Source organism: Oxyura jamaicensis, chromosome 1 (genome assembly GCF_011077185.1).
Source record: "Oxyura jamaicensis isolate SHBP4307 breed ruddy duck chromosome 1, BPBGC_Ojam_1.0, whole genome shotgun sequence".
Taxonomy (NCBI): Eukaryota; Metazoa; Chordata; class Aves; order Anseriformes; family Anatidae; genus Oxyura; species Oxyura jamaicensis.
In genome coordinates this window covers 123,626,800-123,649,468 of record NC_048893.1, presented here as the reverse complement: position 1 = coordinate 123,649,468, position 22,669 = coordinate 123,626,800, and the positions used below count along the sequence as shown (strand labels likewise).

The window sequence follows — 22,669 nt, the reverse complement described above, 5'->3', positions numbered from 1 at the left end:
CAATCTCAGTATGACTCTTTTCTCACATACGCTGGGGCCTTGATCTTTTTACTTTGACCTTTTCGTCTTCCCATAACAGGCCTCGGTTAACACCTCAAAAGCTGGTTTCACGGTTTATCATAGTAGTTAAACGGTAGCATTCATGCCATCATTAAGGAAGTTCTTCCAGGGCTCAATGAAAGCAATAACGAGTGAATTCAGGCCTTCACTGCAATTGCGTTCTGTCTGTGCTGTGGTGGTGGTGATGATGTCTGTAGCGGAGCCATTCCACAATGCAGGGGCACCCAGAGATGCAGGGCTAGACTAATTAAGCCTGATAGGTATAAATCAGCAGCATGGCAAAGTCACTGCCTTTTTCTTATTCATAAACCTTGTTGTGACTTGGGCAGTAACACTAGAAGAAAAATGAATAATATTTCTAAGAGTAAAACCTCCACAACTCAAAATTCTGTACAAAGCATAGGGATCATTTTGTCTTTCCTGAACAAGGGATCTTCTTCCTTATCCTAATGTGGGATAGGAAAAGTAGCCTCTGGCAAAAGTTCTCTCTTTCATCCTTGTCAGGATCTCCTAAAACTACTCTGTGACAGACAAAAGCAGCAGCACAGAGACCTCCCTCCACAAGGAACTGAGTTTAACTGATAGGATGCATGACCTCTCTTAGCCACGCCCTGAATGGAAAACATGTCTTTAAAATAAATTATTAAAATAGGTTTTGCACATCACTAATTGTGGGAGAAGAAGACATGCACCTAGACCTGGACCTTGGCCAGTAGATGGAAATAAAATATGGAAGTAATTAAGGGAATTACTCAACAGGTGTCATATGGACTTTCAGTTCTTTGAAGCCTGCATGAAAGAGAGATCAGAAACCTCAAGGGCTCAAAGAGAATTAGGCTTTTATTTCTGGGTAATCACTTGTTTTTCATTATGGCATCTTCATCTTCTATTACCATTCTTCTATGATGAGACAACACACCTTACATCAGAAGCCTCACCTCAGGCTTACAACAGACTTCCCTAGCATCGCCCATCTGTGCTTGATGTTATCCAAGAGTCATTTCATTCTCAATGCTGCCACAGAGCTTTTATTATCAAGACTGTATACTGTGACAAAGTTAAATAGGAAATAACAGATCTATCTATCTATCTATCTATCTATTTAATGAGAACAGAATGGACTGAAGTGATGCCTGTCCAAAGTAAACTGCATTTGAATGGTCAGATACAGCAGCCAACCTGACAAAGATTCTTCAAAGTTAAAATAATTCTTCCTGATGAACTAGGAAAATGACAGAATTTATTAATTTTTGACTGACACAAACTGAGGATTCCCTTGGACTTAAATAAATGAGAATAAAAGCCCTAGCTTTTCCAAGAAGTATCTGCTCTTGCTCTTATCACTTGGTGGCTGTGGAAAAGAGGCAGAAGTGACAGCAACGAAAGGCTATACGCAGTAGAAATTCAGAATATCTTAGATAAAATGAACGCGTGCACACCAACATTAAGAAACAATAATGCAGAAATTAATCTAACATGCTCTTACTATTAAAGACAAGCTGAGGGGACCTTCTCTTTATTTTAATTCTTCCCGAGGTACCTGAGATATACATCTTTGATTTGTGCAGATACAGAACTTGCAAGCAAGAATTTGCAATACTCTGCCCACTCTTGCACGACAAATACTCTCCTCTCACTTACTTTTTCATTGGGTTGTTTACTGAAATAAATTTATGTGTCTATATCTATTTAACACGTGTTTGAATTTCTATCCCTTCCTGACAAAGAAGTTTCTCCTACAAAGTTGCAGTGGTGGAGACTAAAATAAGGTGCTATTCCACATTTTGACTGAAACCAAGGAATACTATTTTTGCAATCATATCCCAAGTTCAACTTGAGACATGTAAGCCTCTGTGATTCTATTTTATTAAGCATTTTCCTCTAGCAATTTCCTCATCCAAGATGAAGAGATGAGCAAAACTGAAGTCAGAGAGTGATCCAAGAGCCTTTCTTGCCTTCCAAAGGGGATGTTATTTGATTTTATTCCACAATACAGACCCCTTCCAGTCTCTTAAATAAAAATAAAAATCCGGGACCCAGGGCTCTGAGCTTGTCCCTCCTCCCAAAACCAGAAAATTGCCCCTCTTCCTACTGACTCAAATACCCTCCTTTTTTCCCTCAGCTTTGCATGGACTTTTTCACCATTACTGCAAAAAATAAAAAAATAATAAAAAAAATGCTTAGTAGGAGAACAGCGCTGGGTGGACAGTTTCCCTGAAAGACAAATACAGCCCACTGATAGGGCTGGGAACTATGCAGGAACCCAACTGACACAGACTGGCAGATTATGAATTAAAGATATGGATTTTTTCTGCAAGAAGAGCTACAGTTAGCATGGAGGTCACGTTGCTAAGTGGGCATTAAAACCTGGAGTGTGTCTCAGCAGGCACAGTCATCTGCCACTGACAAGCAGTACGACAACACCGGAGCAGCTGCAGCAGAGCTGTGAATGCAGCACAAAGTAAGGCCAGCAGCTCATCAAACTATCTTCAGAAACACTGAATATGATTTTGGTATTAAGTCTAGTCATTAAATACTTCAGATATATCCAGCACAGGATAAAAGCTACATTAGTCAAGCCTCTTACTATTTTTTTTTTTTTAAACAGCAAATTTTCTAGAAATGTCAGCTCTCTGTCAGCATTCGGATAGCTGACAAGCTAAGAACATAACAGCGCTTAGTGCTTACTAACAAGCCTACTGTCCCACCAGTTCTACTAGTATGAAACTTTTTCAGATCCTTATACCTTCTTCATGAAGGAGATAAAGACTTTTTTGAGTATCACTTCCCATTTCTGGCTCTATAAGCAAAGATGCTTTGATTTGTTGTCGCCAAATCATCTGTAGCACCACAAGGCAGAGCTCTAGTCTGAGTGTAAATAACAAGCTTCCTAAAACGTGACCAAGGGCAGCATCAGCAGCAAGGAGTTAAAATTCCCAGGAGTCCCAACTTTTGGCTGGAACTAGATATGGGACTCCTGGCATAACATTATTTAAAAAGATCCAGAGATCTAAGATTCTCGGTTGCTTCATGCTCCTTACAAGTGCAAGATAATTTAGTATTCATGAAGATTAAATTCTCACAACACTGTCTGGAGGAATTTCACACTTCACACATATTTTTCCTCTATGGCTATATATGAGATATTAGTTTTCTCACGACATTTCAAACATACCACACTTCTGTTGTGCCAGTTACAGGTCTTTTGAGAGCAACATTCTGAAATGTACCAAAACAGATTAGCTCAAACAGGGATTAAGAAGAGACCGCAACATCAGACTTAATTCGCCAACATCCCCAGAGCTGTGCTGGCATTAAACCAAGATTCTAAACCAGAAAGATTTTTAGGGATGATAAAGGGCTGTGTAAACTAAAGCTGTTAAAATAAAAATAAACAGCTGTGATAAAATTAACTGCATTCAAAGCAGGAAAAGAATTGTTTCTAAATAGCTTAAAATGGCAGGAAAAATGCAATACATCGTAAGCCTTACAGAGCTTTCTATTTTAAGGTATTATTTACTAATTTAATTTTTATTCTGGATTGTTCTCTCTACAGACTTTTTCTGGCATTGAGGAAAAGACAAGAACACTGCTGATGTGTGAGCCTGGGATGCTCAGGCTCTCTAAGCTCTTCTTGGACTAGCTCTGTTAAGCCATGTAAAGGTCAGCTGTTCAGAGGCACACACCTGAGACAACACAAACGATCTCCTGATTTGGTCTGGCAGCCAGAGAGAAACGCTGTCAGCTGTGTTTAATAGAATAAAGCACTGTGTAAATGAAGCTTATTGGGATTTCTGCCTTTTATGGGAGGGAGGAAAGGCAAGGGGAAACGTGTTCTTTCCTTCTATTTAGAGAAGGGTGGTGTGGAGCTCCTGAGCGACCGATGTGAATGATAATGAAGGTGAAGCCATAGATGGCAACTGCAGTAGATGAAACAGGAAGCGTCTTTCTTCCTTTTCCTCTTACAGAGGCAAAGGCAGAATGCATAGATAGAGCCTATCAGGTACTTATCTTGAGCTTGTTTTCTATGAAAGTCCTGTATTTTGCTGAAGACATCTTTAACAATGTTCTGTAGTGTCAATTAAGGAAAGCAAAAACAGAAAAGGAAGTTCGATTTTTAAAATGACTGTAAAACAAAGTTGGGTTGCTCCTTCATAAATTAAAAGGTTAATAAATTCACACTTAAAAAAAGCCACCACATTTATGCTTCTTAACCAAGTGATTATACACGTACAAATGGTTGATGCAGACTACCTCAATATGAGTCATTATTTGTTCTTCTTGGTTATGCTCCTTGAAGAAATGTAGCCTTGTATTCTAAACATTTTATCATTTCCTTTCACAACATTCATTTTCCGTAACACATTTCTTGCCACATAACAAACAGCCCCAAGTTTTTTATGCTTTCACAAAATATCATGCAGTGAAAAGGGGAGCAGTGTCCTGCACCACGTAGCAGCATGCATTACAGGCAATGCATTACAAGCATCTTCTGCAGCATGAACACGGAGCCATCAATGAGGAAATTGGTGGCTTCACCTCATCCCCAGCCATTTCCCTGAGTACCACAAGAGCAAACAGAAACAACCACTCATTCAGGAGTTTTACAGCTGTACTGTCGCCTTCTTTATTTTGGAACTGTTTTGTCATCACCCGCGTTCTCACCAAGTACAGGAACATGTTACTGTATGTGAAAGAACAGATAAGCAACCACAGCCAAAAGGATTCTTTCCCTGCCACTCACCAAAAGCTGGTCTTTAGTGAGACTCGTGGAAAGCCACTTGCTGATGGGATCCCAAATCTTTGGAAGGATTTAATGCAACGTAATTCTTCTACCCACCACCCCCAATCGCTTGCCATCTGTACATTTGTTCTCCAGAAAATAGGATGCTTATTCTTAATCAAAAATATTTCTCTCGCCCATTTTTTAGCATTGTTCTTTGTCAGATGTTATTTTTCATTGTAGCAGCTGTGTATTTATTATATGGTATTCTTTGTAAGCAAGTTAGAAGCTGAAATAAAATTTGTAACCGTCCTCTTCAGAACTGTTCAAACCCACATTCTGGTTTCTCATTTCACTTTGCTCACATTCAGACATTCTTAAATGGAGTTAATAATACCACAAATACGTCAACCATATTGATTTCTTTGAACTCTGACCAGACACTGTTCCTCAAGGATTAGGAAAAAAATTACTGTGGTGGAGCAATAGAAAACACAATTAAGGTTACTCACGAATACTTCTGTTTCAACGATCCTGTCTCATCTTCTTCCATTATATCTAGAATCTATTACTGACAGCATTGTGGGTCCATGTGTAAGGAAAGAGAGGCAAATATTTGTCAAGTCAGGCACTCTATCTGCCCTGTTCCTCGGTTGTAGCATTTTCAAAGGAAAAGAAAGCGAAGGAAGAAAGAGAAATTAGACCAGTAAAAATAATAAATAGATAAATAAATAAAAACTTAGAAATCCAAGATGCAGGAAAGTTCTAGGATGAGAGAAAAGAGGGCTGTGATCAACAAAATGACAAGTAAGTAATTTGTTGTTGTTGTGTGTTCACCCAGCATACGCAGCAGCAAAAATTTTCTGACAGCAGGTTAATGAGCAGAATACCAAAGGAGTTAGAGCTATTGCTGAGTGGAGTTTGGCATCCTAATGACTGAAAAAGCCATGTCAGCATGTGAAGGCAACGCTGGCTGCTTATGCAGGAGACAGTCTTGCATATTTCAGGGAAAAGTATCTCTAGAAGCAGCTACAAACTAATTTGACAGCATTTAGCTATTCCAGGCCTTGGTTAAGAAAGAAAATTTCTTTTAAACATAGCAGCTGCAAAATGGCTTTCAAAATGAAATTATTTTAGCACTACGCACATGTTTGTAAAGTAAAAGCATTTTTCTTCTGAAGCTTGCTTCAGAAGTTGAGCAACGCTTCATGCAATGCAGTACAGGCGAATCGAAGCACCCTTTGGGCATAAGGAATCTGAAGCTATGAATTGACTTGTGCTTAGCTTATGGAGCAATCAGAAACCTGACATCGGAGAAGCTGTGGGTTGTTTGAAACCCACGGTCCTAAATGAAAACAGTCCTGTGGGATGTCTCCAAACAGTTTTCACTGGAAACATGAGCACACAGGTATTAGCCTAAAAATAAGGGCCACAGATAAGGTACAAAATGGAACAGGCTGGCCTGCTTCAGTAGGCCTGCTGTGGAAGAAAATTAGTATGCAGGAAGAGAGCTGCCAACAGATGCAACAGGAAGAATAATGAAACCTCCTCTCTGCATGTTAGTCAGGAGATAACATCTCTGACAGTAGCGATGCCAACTCTCGCTTTGCTTAACACTTTCCCAGATGATCTGATTTTGTCTACCGTCCGTTTCAGTCCCAGATTTAACCCAGTAAGTGACAAACAGGCTGCAAAGGTAGTTGGACATCTGGCCTTCTTAGATGCAGCTATACAGGGAAAGCAAGACACCTCGTTAGGATGAAAACAACGTGCAAGTCTCAACCAAATGCCAAGGGAGGTAGTATCAAACACAACATCTTTGGGCAGCTTGGAAAACAAATTTCATATGGGTGTTTGTCCTGGGCAATGGGAGACATCTCCTGTGGGCTGTCTTCTTGCAGCTAGTTATTAAGAATGCCTGTAGATACCTATCCAACCACGCGTGCTTTGAAATGTTTGTTGAAATTTATTTTGTGCAACATGGCATGATCATGGCCGATGATTGAGATCAAGGAGAACTAAACGCAGAGCTCTAGCACAACTGGACAGGTGATTGAATTCTTCCTGATTTTACTTAGGCTCTGCCTATGTAGCTGCAGAAAAGAGGGAAGGCCATTTGACTGTTAATAAAGAATGGGCAGGGCACGGAGAGCAAGTTTCCAGAAAACTCTGAAAGGTAACATTAGGGCAACACTGCCCAGAAAGTTTACTGTTGTGAAATTAAGGCTCCAAAGGCAGATCTTGTACCTGATTTGAAGCTAGATTTTGAAACCAGAAGTCACATACACCACAGAGACACTTTGTAAATCTGTGTTAGCCTCATCAGATAGGTGGATGCATCATGAAAAACAGAGGAGATTTGAAAACATGATGGTCTAAGAATTCTGCAAGAAGCACACGTTCTGAGTAAGGCAGTTAAGAAGGCTCTGAGGTGAGATGCAGCAGAAAAACATGAAGCCACAATGGTCTGCTCCAGCCAGAGCAAGAGCTTGGTTTGAAGCTCGAGAAGAGCTCAGAGAAAAGGTGAATTCTGGTAGACAGGGAGATCATTTTCCAAGGGGAAATAGAGCTGCACACATAGATGAAACTTCAGTTTTTGCTCAAACAACAACAAAAGCGCAAGTGCAAGTTATCAGCATAGACGACTATCACTTCGACTGCTTCATCCTTTGCTGTGAATATGCTGAAGACATAATTCCACAGGGGTAGGAAAAGCAAACGCCCCCACCCAGAGAGTAGAAGGAAGGGCAGCACAGCTTGGGTATTCTGGAGAGAAAGCTGGCTGAGATAAAATCAGATGCCAAAGTTAGCACAACATCCTCTTCACCGGAGGACAGGACTGAACACTTTGTACTTAGTCACACTGAATGTGACTCAGTAGGATCTCTTTCTGCTAGATTTCTGGATGAGAAGCAGGTGGAAGGACAGATTTCCATCTTCCTTGCTTCCTCAGTCTTGCATCTGATGCCACTATCCTCTCCTGTATTAACAGGGTAGTAAAAGCATATGAAAAGCAGCATATGTTCCATGCTTCCAAAACGCAGAAGGCAAAAACCTGAACATGAAATGAAAGTAGCTTTATATCTTTTACCTACTTCCTTGGCAGAAAAACCTACCAACCAAAATGCTGTGAGTAATAGCTGTCAAAGACAGAATGCCAAAAGAAGAGCATGCGGTAAAATTGATACAAAACAAAACAAAAGCCACGTTGTTCTTAAGAAAAGCACAGCATATTCAATGAATTCAGCAATTATAATGGGAACTTCAGTTTTAGAGCAGATGGAGATTTAATTCAAAGATTTGTGGTTATTATCAATAGTCTTCATGTTAGAGGTGGCAAAATTGATGGGACTAAATGGTTTTCATTTCAATCCATAGCAAACCCAAACGTCCGATGTAATTTACAGTTTATTGTGGCCTTACACACATACATTATACAGACATAACATATACATGCACAGAAGGACCGAGTGCATTCTCATTGCATTAAGGCTAGGCAGTTCATCAGCAGCAAACCGACTTTAGCTTACAGACAGATATATATGCATGTAGGGTAGCTGTAAGTGAGTAGCAGTGGCACACTTTACAAGTGTAGATAAATCAAACAGGTACTGAGGACTGAAGCTATTGCTTGTTGATTTTGAAACACACTCACTGTTATAGCGTCTGTAGCTGTCAATCTTTGCCGGTGCCACTCTGTACAGAATTGTCCCTTCAAAGGCAGATTTTCCTGACAGCAGGGGAGAGAAGGAAAGAGGGAAAAAAAAGAGAAGGGGTGGGGTGGGGGTGAAGAGATCGAATGATGGTAAAAAGAAGGGAGAGGAAGAGGTTTTAATCTGTATTTTCAGTCACTAACATTTTTAAAGACTCATTAGCAAAACAACGAGAATATTAACAGAAGTATCTGTTTTTACATGAAGTTAAAATGTTCTTACTGCATGTATGTCAGATAAGACAATCTCATGATTTTGCTAAAGCTGTTCTTTACAATGTCCAACAGAATGCATTTTTTCTTAGGTTTTGTCTGTTGTCCATCAAGATGCATAACTTGCAAATTAAATGATTTGTCTGTCTTATTCAGCCCCGTCATGGAGCGCACGGGAAGCCTGAAAAAAATCAGTACTGCAATGATGTACTCACAGTGGCTCAACACTCCTGTTGCAGATGTAGTGAACAAGCACAGCTGACATCCAAAGAGGGCACTGAAACACTCAGGTTTCTTTAATATACCAGGATCCTGTGAGCATCAAAAATACTGCATCTTTCCAAGAGGATTTATTAGAAATATTTTGGACATGGGACCTTGTCTTAAACAATGCTTTGCTGAAGGAATAGGATACAAAAAACAAAACACAAAAACTTTTTTTTTTTTTAAGAAAAAGGAAAACAATAAAAAAGAAAAATGAAAAAAGAAAAACACTTCCCATCCTGGATATTTAAGATAACATTTCCACTATCAAAACCATGAATTTCTTGGCGTTTGTTGTTTTTTTTTTCCTTGATAGCAAGACAACTCTTGCTCTGGCAGTCATGGTATGGAATTCAAGTGAAGGCAAAGGACATGAGCATTTGAGGTGTCACTTTTAGTTTTGTTAACCCAAGGTATCCAGGCAAGCCCAAAAATATACCAATGTCAGCTTGCTGTCAAGATCACCTAGGTATACAATCATAAAAATGAACTTATTCAGTATAACTTTATAGCAAAATAGCCAGTACATGTGAATTGTTTCAATATAGCATCCACGCATTCTGGTACCAAAAATGTAGATTATATTTTTTCCTGCATGTCATTCTGTTGGACTTTCAGGAAACAAAACACTATACCTATTTATATATTGTAAAAATCTCTTTCTTTCTTTTGTACCTGTAGTTTAATTAACAGCACAAGGTTTTCATTGTCTTATTTTTACATAATGAGGAAGCAAAAATGCTGCAAATCTACTTTTCCACCCTGCTTTTACAAGATACCATTCAAAGAATGCCATTAAAACATTCAAGGTACAGTTAAGAAATTGCTAAGAGAAAGGCATGTTAAGCTTCATGACAGTGAAAAGAACCAGAGCCACAGGAATGAATATCAGAAAGCTTTAAGAATACAAAATACACCAAGTTGCCTGACTGAAGCATCAGCTGCTGAGTCTATCACCGGTCCTATCTCCTGCAATCATGACTCCTCAGTAGCCATCATTAACAGGTTTCTAAAAGTAATAGATACCTAACATGAGGCCTAGCAACTTCTGAACAGACAAACATGTAACAGGCTACCTTTAAATGTTGCCATGACATTGCCATGAACATACTAAAATGCCTCTGAAATCATCTCAATAATAAGTTGTGATTATCAGATGTAATTCATTAGATTATGGGACAGCTTTCTTGCTTCTCCACAGACTGTAATAACAAGATGCAGTATACAAAATATTCTTAAAATTAATACTAGATGGCTAAGAAATCTCAAAATTAATTAGCCGTATAATTCATGTATACATTTAATATAGCAATAAAATTATAATGTATACTTCCCGTTCCTGCTGTGTAACCTTCCCTCAGAGAAAAACAATGTTCTAATTTAAGGGGATGCTTTAAAGAACAAAGAACTGTTATTCACTCTAAGGGTACTTGAGCCCCTCCCTACTCATATTTTGAAATGTGTCTTTGAAGACAAAAAAAAAAAAAAAGGTGGAAATCACCTTACAGCTGGGACAAATATTTAAAATAAGTATGCGTAGATAGATAGATAGATCTTTTGATCTTGTAACAGTCTCACTTTCTAATCTGCTGAGCATCTACCACCTAAGGGAAATCACAGGTTCCCAGCCCTTTCAGTTAAGGGGAAATTTCTGAGGTTACTCTATGGCGGAGTGTGAAAAGAAACCAAGCCAATTCCTTCTGGCCATTTACTTTGATCTGCTGTAAAATGTACATGGACACATTAAAAAACAATAAAAACAGACAGCATCTTTTTCCTCATTAGGTCTCTGTAGGTTGCAACAGAGTGACAGAAGAATATGCGTTTTCGTTATCTTTATTCCTAAAAAGCCAAGCTGTATTATTTCTCTCTTCTGTATTGCTTCTGCTGAGCTCAACAAAAAATATGTTTGCACTTCCAAATGGTTCTCTCTGGAGAGGGTTATTAAAATGTAATTAAAACATTAAGTTTAACTAACAGATTATGTTTAAGTATTAACAAAATAAAACACTCCTGTTTGCACAGTGCTCTTTCTCCAAGGATCCCATGCTACTATTCCAAGTCTTGCAGTGAACTTGCCAAGCATTACCTTAGCCATGTTATAGGCTACGTTGCTGAGTTTAAGGCTGCTGCGCAAGATTGCAGAGCCATACCCCAAATCTATTTTAGGACCCTCTAGAAACTGTGTAGAACCTCACTGACCATCCAAGTGTCTGTTTCAATGCATAGGTACAGCCTCTTGGATCTGAGTGTTCACCCAGAAAATAACTTAAAAATCTACAATTCATGTTCCATATTTCTGCTTTACAAAGTCCTGTGACACAGACATGTTCAAATAATGTTTCCAGTGAAATAAAAAGAAGTTATTGCAGATTTGATGTTCTCTCATGTCTTGTCATTCACAGAGGAAGGAGCCGATCTACAGGCATGCATGCATGTACACCCTTACGAGGTGTTACCTAGAACATTATGTAGGCCTAATGCCCAAACCATCCACTGGTTTCTTGTTTTTTATATTGCTGTGTTTAAAGAATAAGCACAGATGCTTGAAATGAGATTCTCTCTCCTAGTTATTTGTATAAACTTGCAGAAAAAATTGCTATCTCATTATAGAGATTTTCAAATACAGATAGTCAGGGTACCTGAATATAGCCTCCTAAAGCACCATGTGTTAGAGTGTAACACCCATAAAAATTACATTATGCATATAGAAAGAACTGTGCCATTGCATATTTCCCATTCTTCTGCTAGGAAAATGAACTTCTGAAACTCGTGGTGTTACTTTCAGAAAAAAAAAAAAAAAAAAAAAAAAGTTAAAAAAAAGCAGGAAAGCCTCCATAAGAATTTCAACATTCCTTGAGTCTCTTTTTCTCTCTTAAGAGGCTTACAGAATTCTGTTTTACAAGTTTAGAAAATAGCTCCTAATAACACATCATCTTAGCTACCCACAAAGCACCTCCAAATGGTTAACTTCCAAATAAAAGAGAAATAATACTCATCTCTCAGCTACAGCTATCTTCAGTTTAGTTAAAGAGACAAAACCAGTATCTACGTTGCTGGTATCTTCTCAATACAAGTCTCACAAATGATAGATTCCACTGGCAGACAAAACCAGCACACAAAACTGATACCACGAGTATATGCCATTAGGGGTGTTGATGGAGCAGTCTAATGATTTGTGGCTACAGTTATGCTTTGCAATGCTTGTTTATATTAAAAGACATTTTTAGGATGCTCATTACAAACAAACTATTACCATATTACTGGGGGAAGAAATATTCATTCATACGGATAGAATTGGGGCATTGCATCCCTAACAGTATCACTTACCTTTTTCATTTATAGACTACCAAGCATTATAGAACCCAGAGCTGAAACTACATCTATACAATTACTTCTTCCAAGACTCACTGTGCTTATAACAGAAATTCATGGTTCAAGTTACAGACAGCAGTTTGCAGTCTCACTGAAATGCCCAACTTCACTTAAGGCCCTTCTTCCCTTTCCATCACAATAAAATTGTTAACTTCTTTACAAATATTTTCATTCAGGTTTGAGGGAACACCATTAGCAGCACTGACCACATGCCTAGGTCTCCAGTGCCACTACACATACTACGCATGAGTAAGAACTCCATTACAAAAACAATTGGAAAATATTTCATCATTGCATAAGCAAGGTTTCTCAGAATCTTATTTCTGTGGGATGGAATAAAGATAAAGTTACCTTAAGTGGAAAAAATGAGAGGAAAAAAAAAAAAAGAAATAGCTAAAAGAAAGAAGCATATTTTTCTGCCTTTCACTGGCAGAGTGAGCTATAGAGCCTTTGGTAAACTTCAGCTGAAATAAGCTTGCAAAGACCTTGGGAGCCCTTTCACTTTTATCTGTTGCAGAGATCTCAGAAGCATACTATATAGCAATGAGTATCTGCACTGCTGAAGAGAGTAAACAGACTGTAAAGGAAGAATTTGGTAGGTAAATGTGGAATTATCCTGAAATATGTCAATACAATTGATTTTTTTTCTTTTCACTGAGGATTCCAAATTGACCGCTGAATTAGGAGGTAACAAGAATATCTATTTGAAAAACAGAAAAAAAAAAAAAAAAGAAAAAAAAAAAACATGAAGATCGACAAGTATCCATTTGATATAACAGCATACTTTTGGTTCAGGTTATTCTTCAAGGGAAGCTATAAATAGGATAACCCACTACCATGCTTATACTATTGCATACTTAGATACCAAACATGCTTTTCACCTGCAGCAGTACTGGCCCACTGTAAGTGAGAGAACAAAGTCCATGTCCCAGTTCAGGCCTTTTTCCCTTTGGCTGCTGGGGCAGTGGGTGACGGAGGTGATAGTAACATGCTCAGCACCTGGAGGGAAAAAGTGCCGCATGTCCCACACCAATAATTATGAATCCTTAAATCTACTGGAGTCATTAAAGAAGGTATGGCACTTTAATCCCTCATTTAAATAAGCACAGCCACTTCGGAAATGCTTGGTTACTTTGCTCAGTTTCCACATCTAAAGACAAAAAAAAATCTTAATTCATTTGGAAATACAAAGCCCCTAATCATCATTGCCTTCTGTGTTCTTGGTCTGTTGCAGCTGGGCAAGTCTTAACTCAGGTAGCATCACCAACTAGTATTGCCAGGACTCAGCACCATCATCTGACCCTTTCACAGCATAAACTAAGAACAAGGCATTCAAAAACACTTTGAAGAAAGATATAAGAATGCACTACCCTCTCAATGTGTTGGCTAAGCACGCAGACATACATCCAGAACATCAACAGTAATTGTTCTCCTTACTTGGCTTTACTTGCTCTTCCTGTGCTGTTCCAACATCATCAGAATCAGACAGTTCCTTTATGAAGTTGGATGGAAACATGCCCGTCTTTCCATTAAGTATACCTTCCCACCAGCCCTCTTCTACCTGCACCAAAAAATAAATAAATAAATAAATAAGGTTTAACATAAGCAACACATTATGGAGTTACATTCCACACATGATTTTCAATAACAACAGTAATGATTTTGAGCAGTTTTAATCAATTTCAGGTATATGCATATGGCTGAGGCTCCAAACTGGAGCATCTCTCTTTTCTTCTTTCTAAAGTAAAAGATGCATGCACCCATCTGTAAATGTTAGCAGTGTTGGTTCAGTCAGAAGCATGGACAAGCATTAAATAAAAGGATAAAAGGACAACTGGAGAGCACAAAGTGTCTCCACATGGCAATTTTTATGGATATCAGTTCAATTACTAAATTTTCAGTGCACGTTATACTCCTACTCATAACTGTCGTAATATACATGATTTACACATTATAAGACTTTCAATTTCAATCTTAATATAAATCATATGAATATTGCTGCCTTCTCCAGCAAAATTAGGAATTCTCCATTAGGAGAATTAGGAATATTGTCACATCACTGATATGTAAATGTAGAAAATCTATGGTATTTCTACAGAGTAAACAGTATTGATGCATATTTGACTCTAGAAGAGTTAGAAAGAGCTGCTGAAATAAATAATGGTAATATGGTCAGAAAGAATAGACACTTCCTAGCTGAATCCCAAGAGAAAACACCATTTAAAAATGACTAACTCCCTCCTGTATAACCCATTCAGGACAGAGTGGCAGTGTCATACAATGAAATGACAGCCCTTAGGAACCAGATGCCTTTAGGTTATAGTGGGGCAGCAAGAAATGACTTCCTAATGAATCAGCTTAAACACACCCTTGACAGATAAGTATTTTCCATCTGTCAGACACTGTTCATTCACCAGAAAAATGACAGGGGAGGACAACACCAGTCTGTGATACATCAGCGTCCAATACTGTTTGACCCATCTCTTCCCTGTCCCCCCTCCAAAGAGTTATGAAAACCTAGTTATGTTACAAGTTGAGGGTCTTGACATCTCCTGTCAAAAAACAAACCAACCCTTTAACTTAAATGGTACAGCTAACTAATATTGAAAAAAAAAAAAAGTTTCATATCACTTGTCTGTGCAAATGTTGAGCTCTTAGAAAATAGATATTTTTTTACCTTTATAAAACACAAGCAAAAATTTTGACAAACTGCAGAAGAATGGTTACATTTTTTTTAATTTTAGCTACAAGTACAATTCTATTATAAAGAAAATTGTTATTACTTCAGGGTCAGAGTATTTCCTGTGTTTTTTCTCCATCTCCATCCTTTTAGCACATTTCCTGTCCTCCTCGGTTGATTTTTTGTTTAAATTTGAAAGCAGTTCAGGCTACCACAGCTATTTTCACTTAATCTCAGTACCTGTCCATGACAAATTTTCTCTCTTTTTTCCCCCCTAATGCATCAGTAATATCAGTGAGGTCAGGCAGAACTTTGGCAATAATGGCTATTATCTTGCTGATACTTCAGAGAGGACAATGCATACAAATCACTCAGCGACTTCAGTGAAGTGTTTTTCATGATAGTCTCAAAGTCTCTGAATGCTAATGTTTGTTTTTGTTCTCTCCAAACCAAAAAACACACAGAAAACTGAAACTGAAACTGTATGATCCACAACACTTTGCAGTCTCTACAAATAATATCTTTAATTATCTATATATTTATCTTGATATAGAAAATACACAAAATGGCCAAGACTCTTTGACTATAACGTATTTCTGTTTTTCTGATGCACTATACCCAGATGGCTCTATTGATTAGAGCTAAACATTAAACTGTAACTGCATTAGCTGATTGACCAGAAGATTAAGCACAGTGGAATTACACAGTTCCCAAGACCTCTGCTTTGCAAGCTGTTGTGATTACTTAACAGAAATAAGGTGACCTATACCACTCAGCTCCATCTCTCCCTCAAGTATTTCTCCTGCTTCCTTCTTCCTGGGTAACACTTCACAGTTATCTTGTAAGTTAACATTTGCACTCTTTATGTGGGGATCCATATGTACACGTACAGAAATACACATGCACAAAAATCTATAGATATCTGCATTGGATGCAGATATACTCACAGCATTCATTAGCTGCTAAGTTTTCCAGCTGATACAAGAATGAGTTATGTGAAAATACCATGCTGTGTTTGATAATTTTACAAATTCAGAGAAATCTGAAGCCATAACCAGATTCTTTCCGAAAGAAAACACAGAAGGTTAGCAAGACATCACAGGCGCAGGTCAAACTATGCCTCCAAAAGATTTAAATTTTTCATCAAAAGAATCAAAAGCTGCAAGTATTGTTAAACACTATAGCTACTTGCTAGATGCTTTTATCAGCCTCAAAACACACCAGCTAGAGTTTAATCCATATAATAAAAAAGACACTAAAATACCCCCAGGATTTAGTTATCCCAAATTGGGGCAATCCATTGCCATACGGTTTGAAATGTTGCAATAATTCCTAGCCAATAAAACCTACAAATGAAAATCCATTATTCATGGGGGTAATCCATCTGGAGGTACAAGCACTCAATAAAATTTGCTACTATACTATTATAACAAAGTGCTTTCAGGATTTATGCATTTAGCTCCTAATTTATGCTCACCATTCATGTACTGAACCAAACTAAACAGGAGGATTCATCCACTCAGTGGCCCTAAACCTGAAGAGAAGTTTTGCTATTCATAACATCACGCGCACCAAGATAAGCTCAGTCTGAATGTAAAGTTTTGTTTTAAAGTTAGAACAACGTTTTCCAACATGCTCATGGTAAGTGGCCATAGCCAGAGGTATTTTCAAGAAATGTTTTCAATGTGTTATATCTGCTTAACGTCTTTTGGGAAGGCATGGCACGTCCTTGTCTTGCCAAGCCCCTAGGCTGCCAGTAGGGCTGTCACACCACATTTGAAGAGCAAAAACAGACAGGAACCACTGAAGACACTTCGTTAGTCCAATTCATATATTTAGGAGGTAACACGTACCTGACTGCAGCACACTCAGTGTTAAACATGGGTCAGGGACAGATTCAGTAGCAGACAGCTATAGGCAGTCCAATGACTGAATGAGATTGAGTAAGATACAAACGACAGTATAACCAGAGAGTGGCACATCACTTCTTGAGAAACACTTTCCATTAAGAAGCCTCCCTTTTGGGACTGAAAGGGAAATTTAATCTACAAAATATTTAAGCAACACTCAAATGTTCTTCCAATATCATTTGGATTTTTTCTTTTTTACATTTTCAATGAAGAAAGAATATTTGTACTATCTTTTTAATTGAGTTGCTCATTCAGTAGAGCTTGTTTGATGCAAGCACTTTTTTTAGAAACTGTAAAAGAAAAATACACATAAAAATCATTCAAAATATACTGTTTTACTTTATTAGAAAATGAGTGTTTAGTCAAATTGTGTTTGTTATAGCTACCGCTACTTATATCAATCATATAAAGAACAAATAATGAGATGTTCAAGAGAAATACTGTGGAAATGGAATTATACTCGCGGGACATTCAGACATGCAACAAGAAGTACTCAAAGGATACACATATGTTAGGACATTTGGCTTCTTAGAAATCAACAAAAATATCTTGAAATCAGCCTATTTCCACATTTAAAGTACAAAAAGAATAATATAATATGACAGCAGTTCAAGCCTTCAGGCAAACATAATAGATCTATTTCAGACTGTGAAAGCAGTTTTATTCTACAACTGTAATGCAACCAAAGAAAACATAAGCACTTCAGTAGGTCACCAGGACTCCAAGATTAAGTTATTCCACAAGTGAGGAAATGGTGCTACTTTTAGGTTTTCTCTTCATGGGGGAGAAAGTCTCCCTGGATAAGAACAGTCTTTCTGTGCTGTTAAAACTAAAATACAGTCCCAGGAATAAAAGCACTGCCAGACACAGGCAACAGGAAGGAGAGAGGCCCAAGGTCAACAAAATTTCCTATGCTTAGAGAAAAGTAGAGCACAAAAATCAAAGAAAAAATCCTTCCTTATTTTGTAAGTCCTGAAGGGAAGATCTTGAGCTTGAAGGACACAAGCATACGTGTGCTGAAAGGAAATTAAAAATAAAATTTAAAAAATCAAGAGGTGAAAAAACACATCATATTTGAAGCCAATGGGAAAAGATACTTTGGAAACAAGACCTCAGTTGAACGTGGTGCCTACAGTGCCACTTGATGGCTTGTTCTGAGACTGCATTCAGCACCAGTCATAGCCTTGAGATGCTGACCAGCCCCTGGGGTTCTGCTACAGCACAGCTAGAAGCTGTTTGACAATTCTGGTGCAGATTGGAAGAATTAAAAACTACGCAAGTACTTTGTATAATGGATTCCACTCTGCCTCTGAGATATTTTCCAATGTCAAAATGCTTTGTGTGTTTTGTTGGTTTTTGTTTGATTGATTGATTGATTAACATCATTTTCTAAGTAAAAAACTGAGGGACAGAGAAAGCTGTCACGTAGAACTGGAGTGACCCTAATACTGGATGACCCTAATAATATAGGTACTTGCACCCTTAAACCCATAGAAGACCTGCATCCCACAGGAACTGCCCAGCGAAGCAGTAGTCATGGAAGCCCTTGCAAACAACCTGTTGGCAGAGGTTGAGGAAAAACACCTTACAACAAGATTTCACAGAACAGTAACCAAGAGACTTAGAACCCCAGCATTCACTCCCAGCTACTTTCTTGCAGTATTATACAGTTCGGAAATTGTGGCACAGACTGTCTCTTGTCACTGTTAAAAAATTTCCCCCTTCAACTCTCCAGTTGTCAAAATACATTAACTGTAGGGAGAGTCCAGCTCAATCCCCAGTGTTCGCCTTGTTCTTGGAAACGGGATGAAGCACTTTATATTGTTTCGACCAAAAAAGCCCATCCACAACCTTGCCCAAAAGGAGCGCTAGATTTGTAAAAAGTTGAGTCTGCATTTTTATAATTTCAAATGAGTTTTTTATAGGATTTTATCATGTAATATATGGCGCTGTTAATTAAAAGTCAAAGGATAAGCTCAGTGGTATTACAGCCCGTCTCAGCCAAAGACTTATTTGTGAGTTTAACTCCATGGATGAGGCCACAAGGTATATAGCAGTACAATGACAGAATAATCCCAAGTGCTAGCAGGCTCAGCACTGTTGAATGACACGCCAAATGTCCTTACTCTGATGCTACAGGTTAATTGTCTGGTATGCCGTGGAAGTGTAAGGGTGAAAGATGACTGGAATTCAGATATCTGCATTTAATAAGACAATTAGTTCCAGTTGTACTTGGGACAACTATAATTAGAGTTATAACTAATGAACTAGGAAAATGAATAACAAGCAAAAAGCTATCAATCACACATTAAACGTGAACATAAACAATAATGAAAATGCTTCTCTTGTTAGTTTCAAACGCATTTTTAATTTAAATCTCTAATTAATGTCTCACGGGTAGCAGTCTGCACTAATGGAAACCTCTAGTTTAACAACAAACATTTTTATCTATTGTTATGACTATTTGAACTTATTATAATTAATTTCTATTTAGAAAATAGGAAGGAACTGTGAACATACACCCTCCAAGAATATCTATCTATCTGGTGACATTATAAACTCTGAAAGCAAATTTCACACTTTTTTCAGCAATCCAAATACTCTCAAAGAATTATTAAATTCTTTGCTTAGAAAATCAGAATACCACCACACTTGTTGTTCTAATCCACCGTGCAAACCCAAACAACTTCTAACACAACAGGAATTTCCAATAGTATCTACGACTACCACAGACATGTAAGCCCTTTCTAAAAGTATCTTATCTGTTGGCACCAGGAAGAATGACTGGCAGCAGCTTTAGATGCCACTCACCTCAGGTGTTTCACAGCACCCTGAGGCCAAGTTGGAAGAAAGGAAGGCATCCTCATGCTCAGCATATCACCAGGGGGTATGATTGTAACCCCAAGCGGGGAAACACGCTTGGCACTAAGGGAGGCAGCTGAGAAGCAGACTTGCGTTCCTTTCTGCCAGCCCTCTTCTGGAAGCATTAACTTTCAAGGGGAAAAAGAGAGAAAGGGGACAAAGGAAGTAGGGATAAACTCCCATTCCTAGGTCTGAAGACCTTACTTCACTCTCAGTTCCAAAAACTGCACACACTAACTGCTAAAATTTCTTTCATCCCTTTTGTAACAAATGCCTGAGCACAATCCTTCTCTTTAAAGATGAAGCCAAATTTGCACAGCACTCACTACAGGAACCAGCTTTTCGGGGAAACTCTAATGTGTTGCCAACCATAAGTGACACTTTAAACAGATCTTTTGCTAAATGACTGCATAAAGATACACAGACACTACTTTGATTTAAACAATATTTGTTTTTGTTTGCCATAAGTTTATTTCCAAATAAAGAGAAATCCACAGAGATTTGAAAAGACTAATCTAAGTCAATTTAAAAGCAATTTATTCAGCTGATACAACTTTCTTGTAAGAACACAGCATGATTTGTGCCCTTGGAAAACACCTTCAGACATTTTCACAACTCAAGAAACTTTTTTTTTTTAAAAAAAGGCCTTCACATCATAAAATTGTCAGATGAAATAAGTAGCTTTGAATTGTGACAAACACTCACTGTGTATTTCAACACAACGATTTTTTATGCAACATTATCTACAAGCAGAGGGCTAAACAATAAAACAAGTACACTGGTTTGTGCAACTTAGAACCACAGAATCATTTAGGCTGGAAAAACCTCTAAGATCATCAAGTCCAACCATTAACCTAGCACTGCCAAGTCTGCCACTAAACCATGTCCCTAAGCACAACATCTACACTTTTTACATCAAATACAGTTCCTGTTTCAAGAGAAAAATTCTGCTGTACTTTCTCAAGAAATCAACACTACTATAGCAAGGGCAAAAGAAGAAGTAATAACAGCAAGCATTCAACATCAGCTGCTCCGTATCAACCATGACGGAAAAATCACATAATACTTCTTCAGGTGGTGAGAACTTTTTCTCCAAATTCCTTTCTTTTCCCTCGTCCACTGGCTGATCTAGTTTTACCAAAAGAGACAGACAGTGTCCTGGATTGTACAAACACAGTAGATGATGCCTAAGGCAAAGACTGTGTTTCAGAAGCTGACAGAGCAGGGTATTTCCTAAGGTCAAAGTGGGCACCGCCTCACCTATGTCAGCTATTCTTCAGAATTTACTTATGGCCAGCACTTCAAACTAGCCACAAACACTCTTCCGCACTACAGAAAAATTATTTCCAGTATGATATTCTGTAGAACTGTCAAACAAAGAAGCAGTCCTAGACAATATATTTTCTGAAACCTCAGAATCAGCAAGTTATCAATGCTTTCTTCAACAGTAGGGATTCAATGCATGGCTAGAAGTTTAAGACTGCCAAATCTGTAAAAAGCAATCCAAAGGGGTTTCATATAGCATGCCCTTAGTTATGAGTGCACACATGCAAGTAGGGAAAGGTTCCACTTTCACAGTTCCACACCTTTTGGTTTTAACGCAAACATTTTCAGTTTCATTTGGATTTAAATAAATCCATTATTTATAGTTAAGTTGGTCAAATTTATAAGAATACAAGAGATGCATTTCATACAAGAAATCTAGTGTCTCATCTAAATTATTTAACCATTTGATTCATTAGGTAGAAATAATTTTTAGGTTGGAGATGAGGAAGTGGTTTTTATTCTGTTACTTTACTCTTGAAAGACACAAGAGCGTCTTTTAAGTAGGGCAACTGACGGAAGATACTTGTGTGGCCATGTAAGGTTAAATACACTTCAAATTACATAACAAAAAATGTCTCACATGCTGCCAAGAAGTGCATTATAACATGGAGTTTACATTGTCTTCAAATATGCTCTTAGGTATCTTACAGTCTTGAGATCCTGCATTGCAATCCTCCTCACAGACAGAATAAGGTTATAGTGACACATCGTGTCTTGTGCCAGGAGAACAAGGTATAGAGCTGGTGTGTGTAGCCAGGTTAAAGGGGAAAAAAAACAATCACCCAACTTCTTACAGTCAGATTTGATAACTTAGTTTCTCAAAATACTGGATGTCATCAAGTCTGCAGTAGAACTTATGTTCTTTTAGAACTTATTTTCTAAGTGACAAATGGAGGAAAAATAAAACTAATCACATATCCTTGACAAGAAAACAAATATTGTTTTATCAGCTGCTGAGTCACAGGAAAAAAAATCCTACAAATATATGATACAAGTTGAAACACACCTTTCACTGGATGCTTGAGCAGACTAAGCTCTTATATCTTTTCAAAGCTAAGTAAATAAAGATTACATTCTTTTAAATACAATCGACTTAAAGGCTTCATGTTAGCATTTGCAGTTTTGGTTCTCATGCTATTCAGGTCAACAGCAAAGTTCTAAAATCTCTAATGGAACAAAAATGAGGAATGAACAACATTCCTTGATCCTGCAACAAGATTTGTTCATGCAAAGAATCTATCTGGATCTCTGTCCAAACTTTCATAATTTGTTCCCAGTCCCTCTTAGGGATGTACACTCATTTTCCACATCCACTTTCACTCAGAATAAGTACATCTGGAGTCTCAAATAATTTGTTTTGTTGTTATTGTTTTTTAACTGATTACACTAAACTGAAATTGTTAAAATTTGCAGGCAAAAATGACAAAAGGTGAATGCCACGTCTAAACTCCAGAGGACTTCAAGTAGATCTCTTAAATACATTAAACTCATAAAGGTAATTCTTCTCTGTGGCTGGCTCACTAAAATTAAGAAGAGCTTTTTCC

The 22,669-nt window shown here is 37.9% G+C and overlaps 1 protein-coding gene across 7 annotated transcripts in view; it reads right to left on the bottom strand.

The window, feature by feature from the left end:
• SH3KBP1 (SH3 domain containing kinase binding protein 1) overlaps positions 1-22,669 on the bottom strand; it is a 222,977-nt gene that overhangs the window by 84,879 nt on the left and 115,429 nt on the right. For 6 of the 7 annotated variants that reach the window (XR_004749331.1, XM_035321155.1, XM_035321408.1 and 3 more), the window contains 2 exons: positions 13,785-13,908; positions 8,439-8,513 (listed from right to left, as the gene is read on the bottom strand). Coding sequence is in view for 6 of the 7 variants with exons in the window: in XM_035321155.1 (XP_035177046.1) it covers positions 8,439-8,513; positions 13,785-13,908 (199 nt within the window). In the remaining variant the exon portion in view is untranslated. The remainder of the gene's footprint in view (positions 1-8,438; positions 8,514-13,784; positions 13,909-22,669) is intronic. The other variant, XM_035321302.1, reaches the window with a different exon arrangement.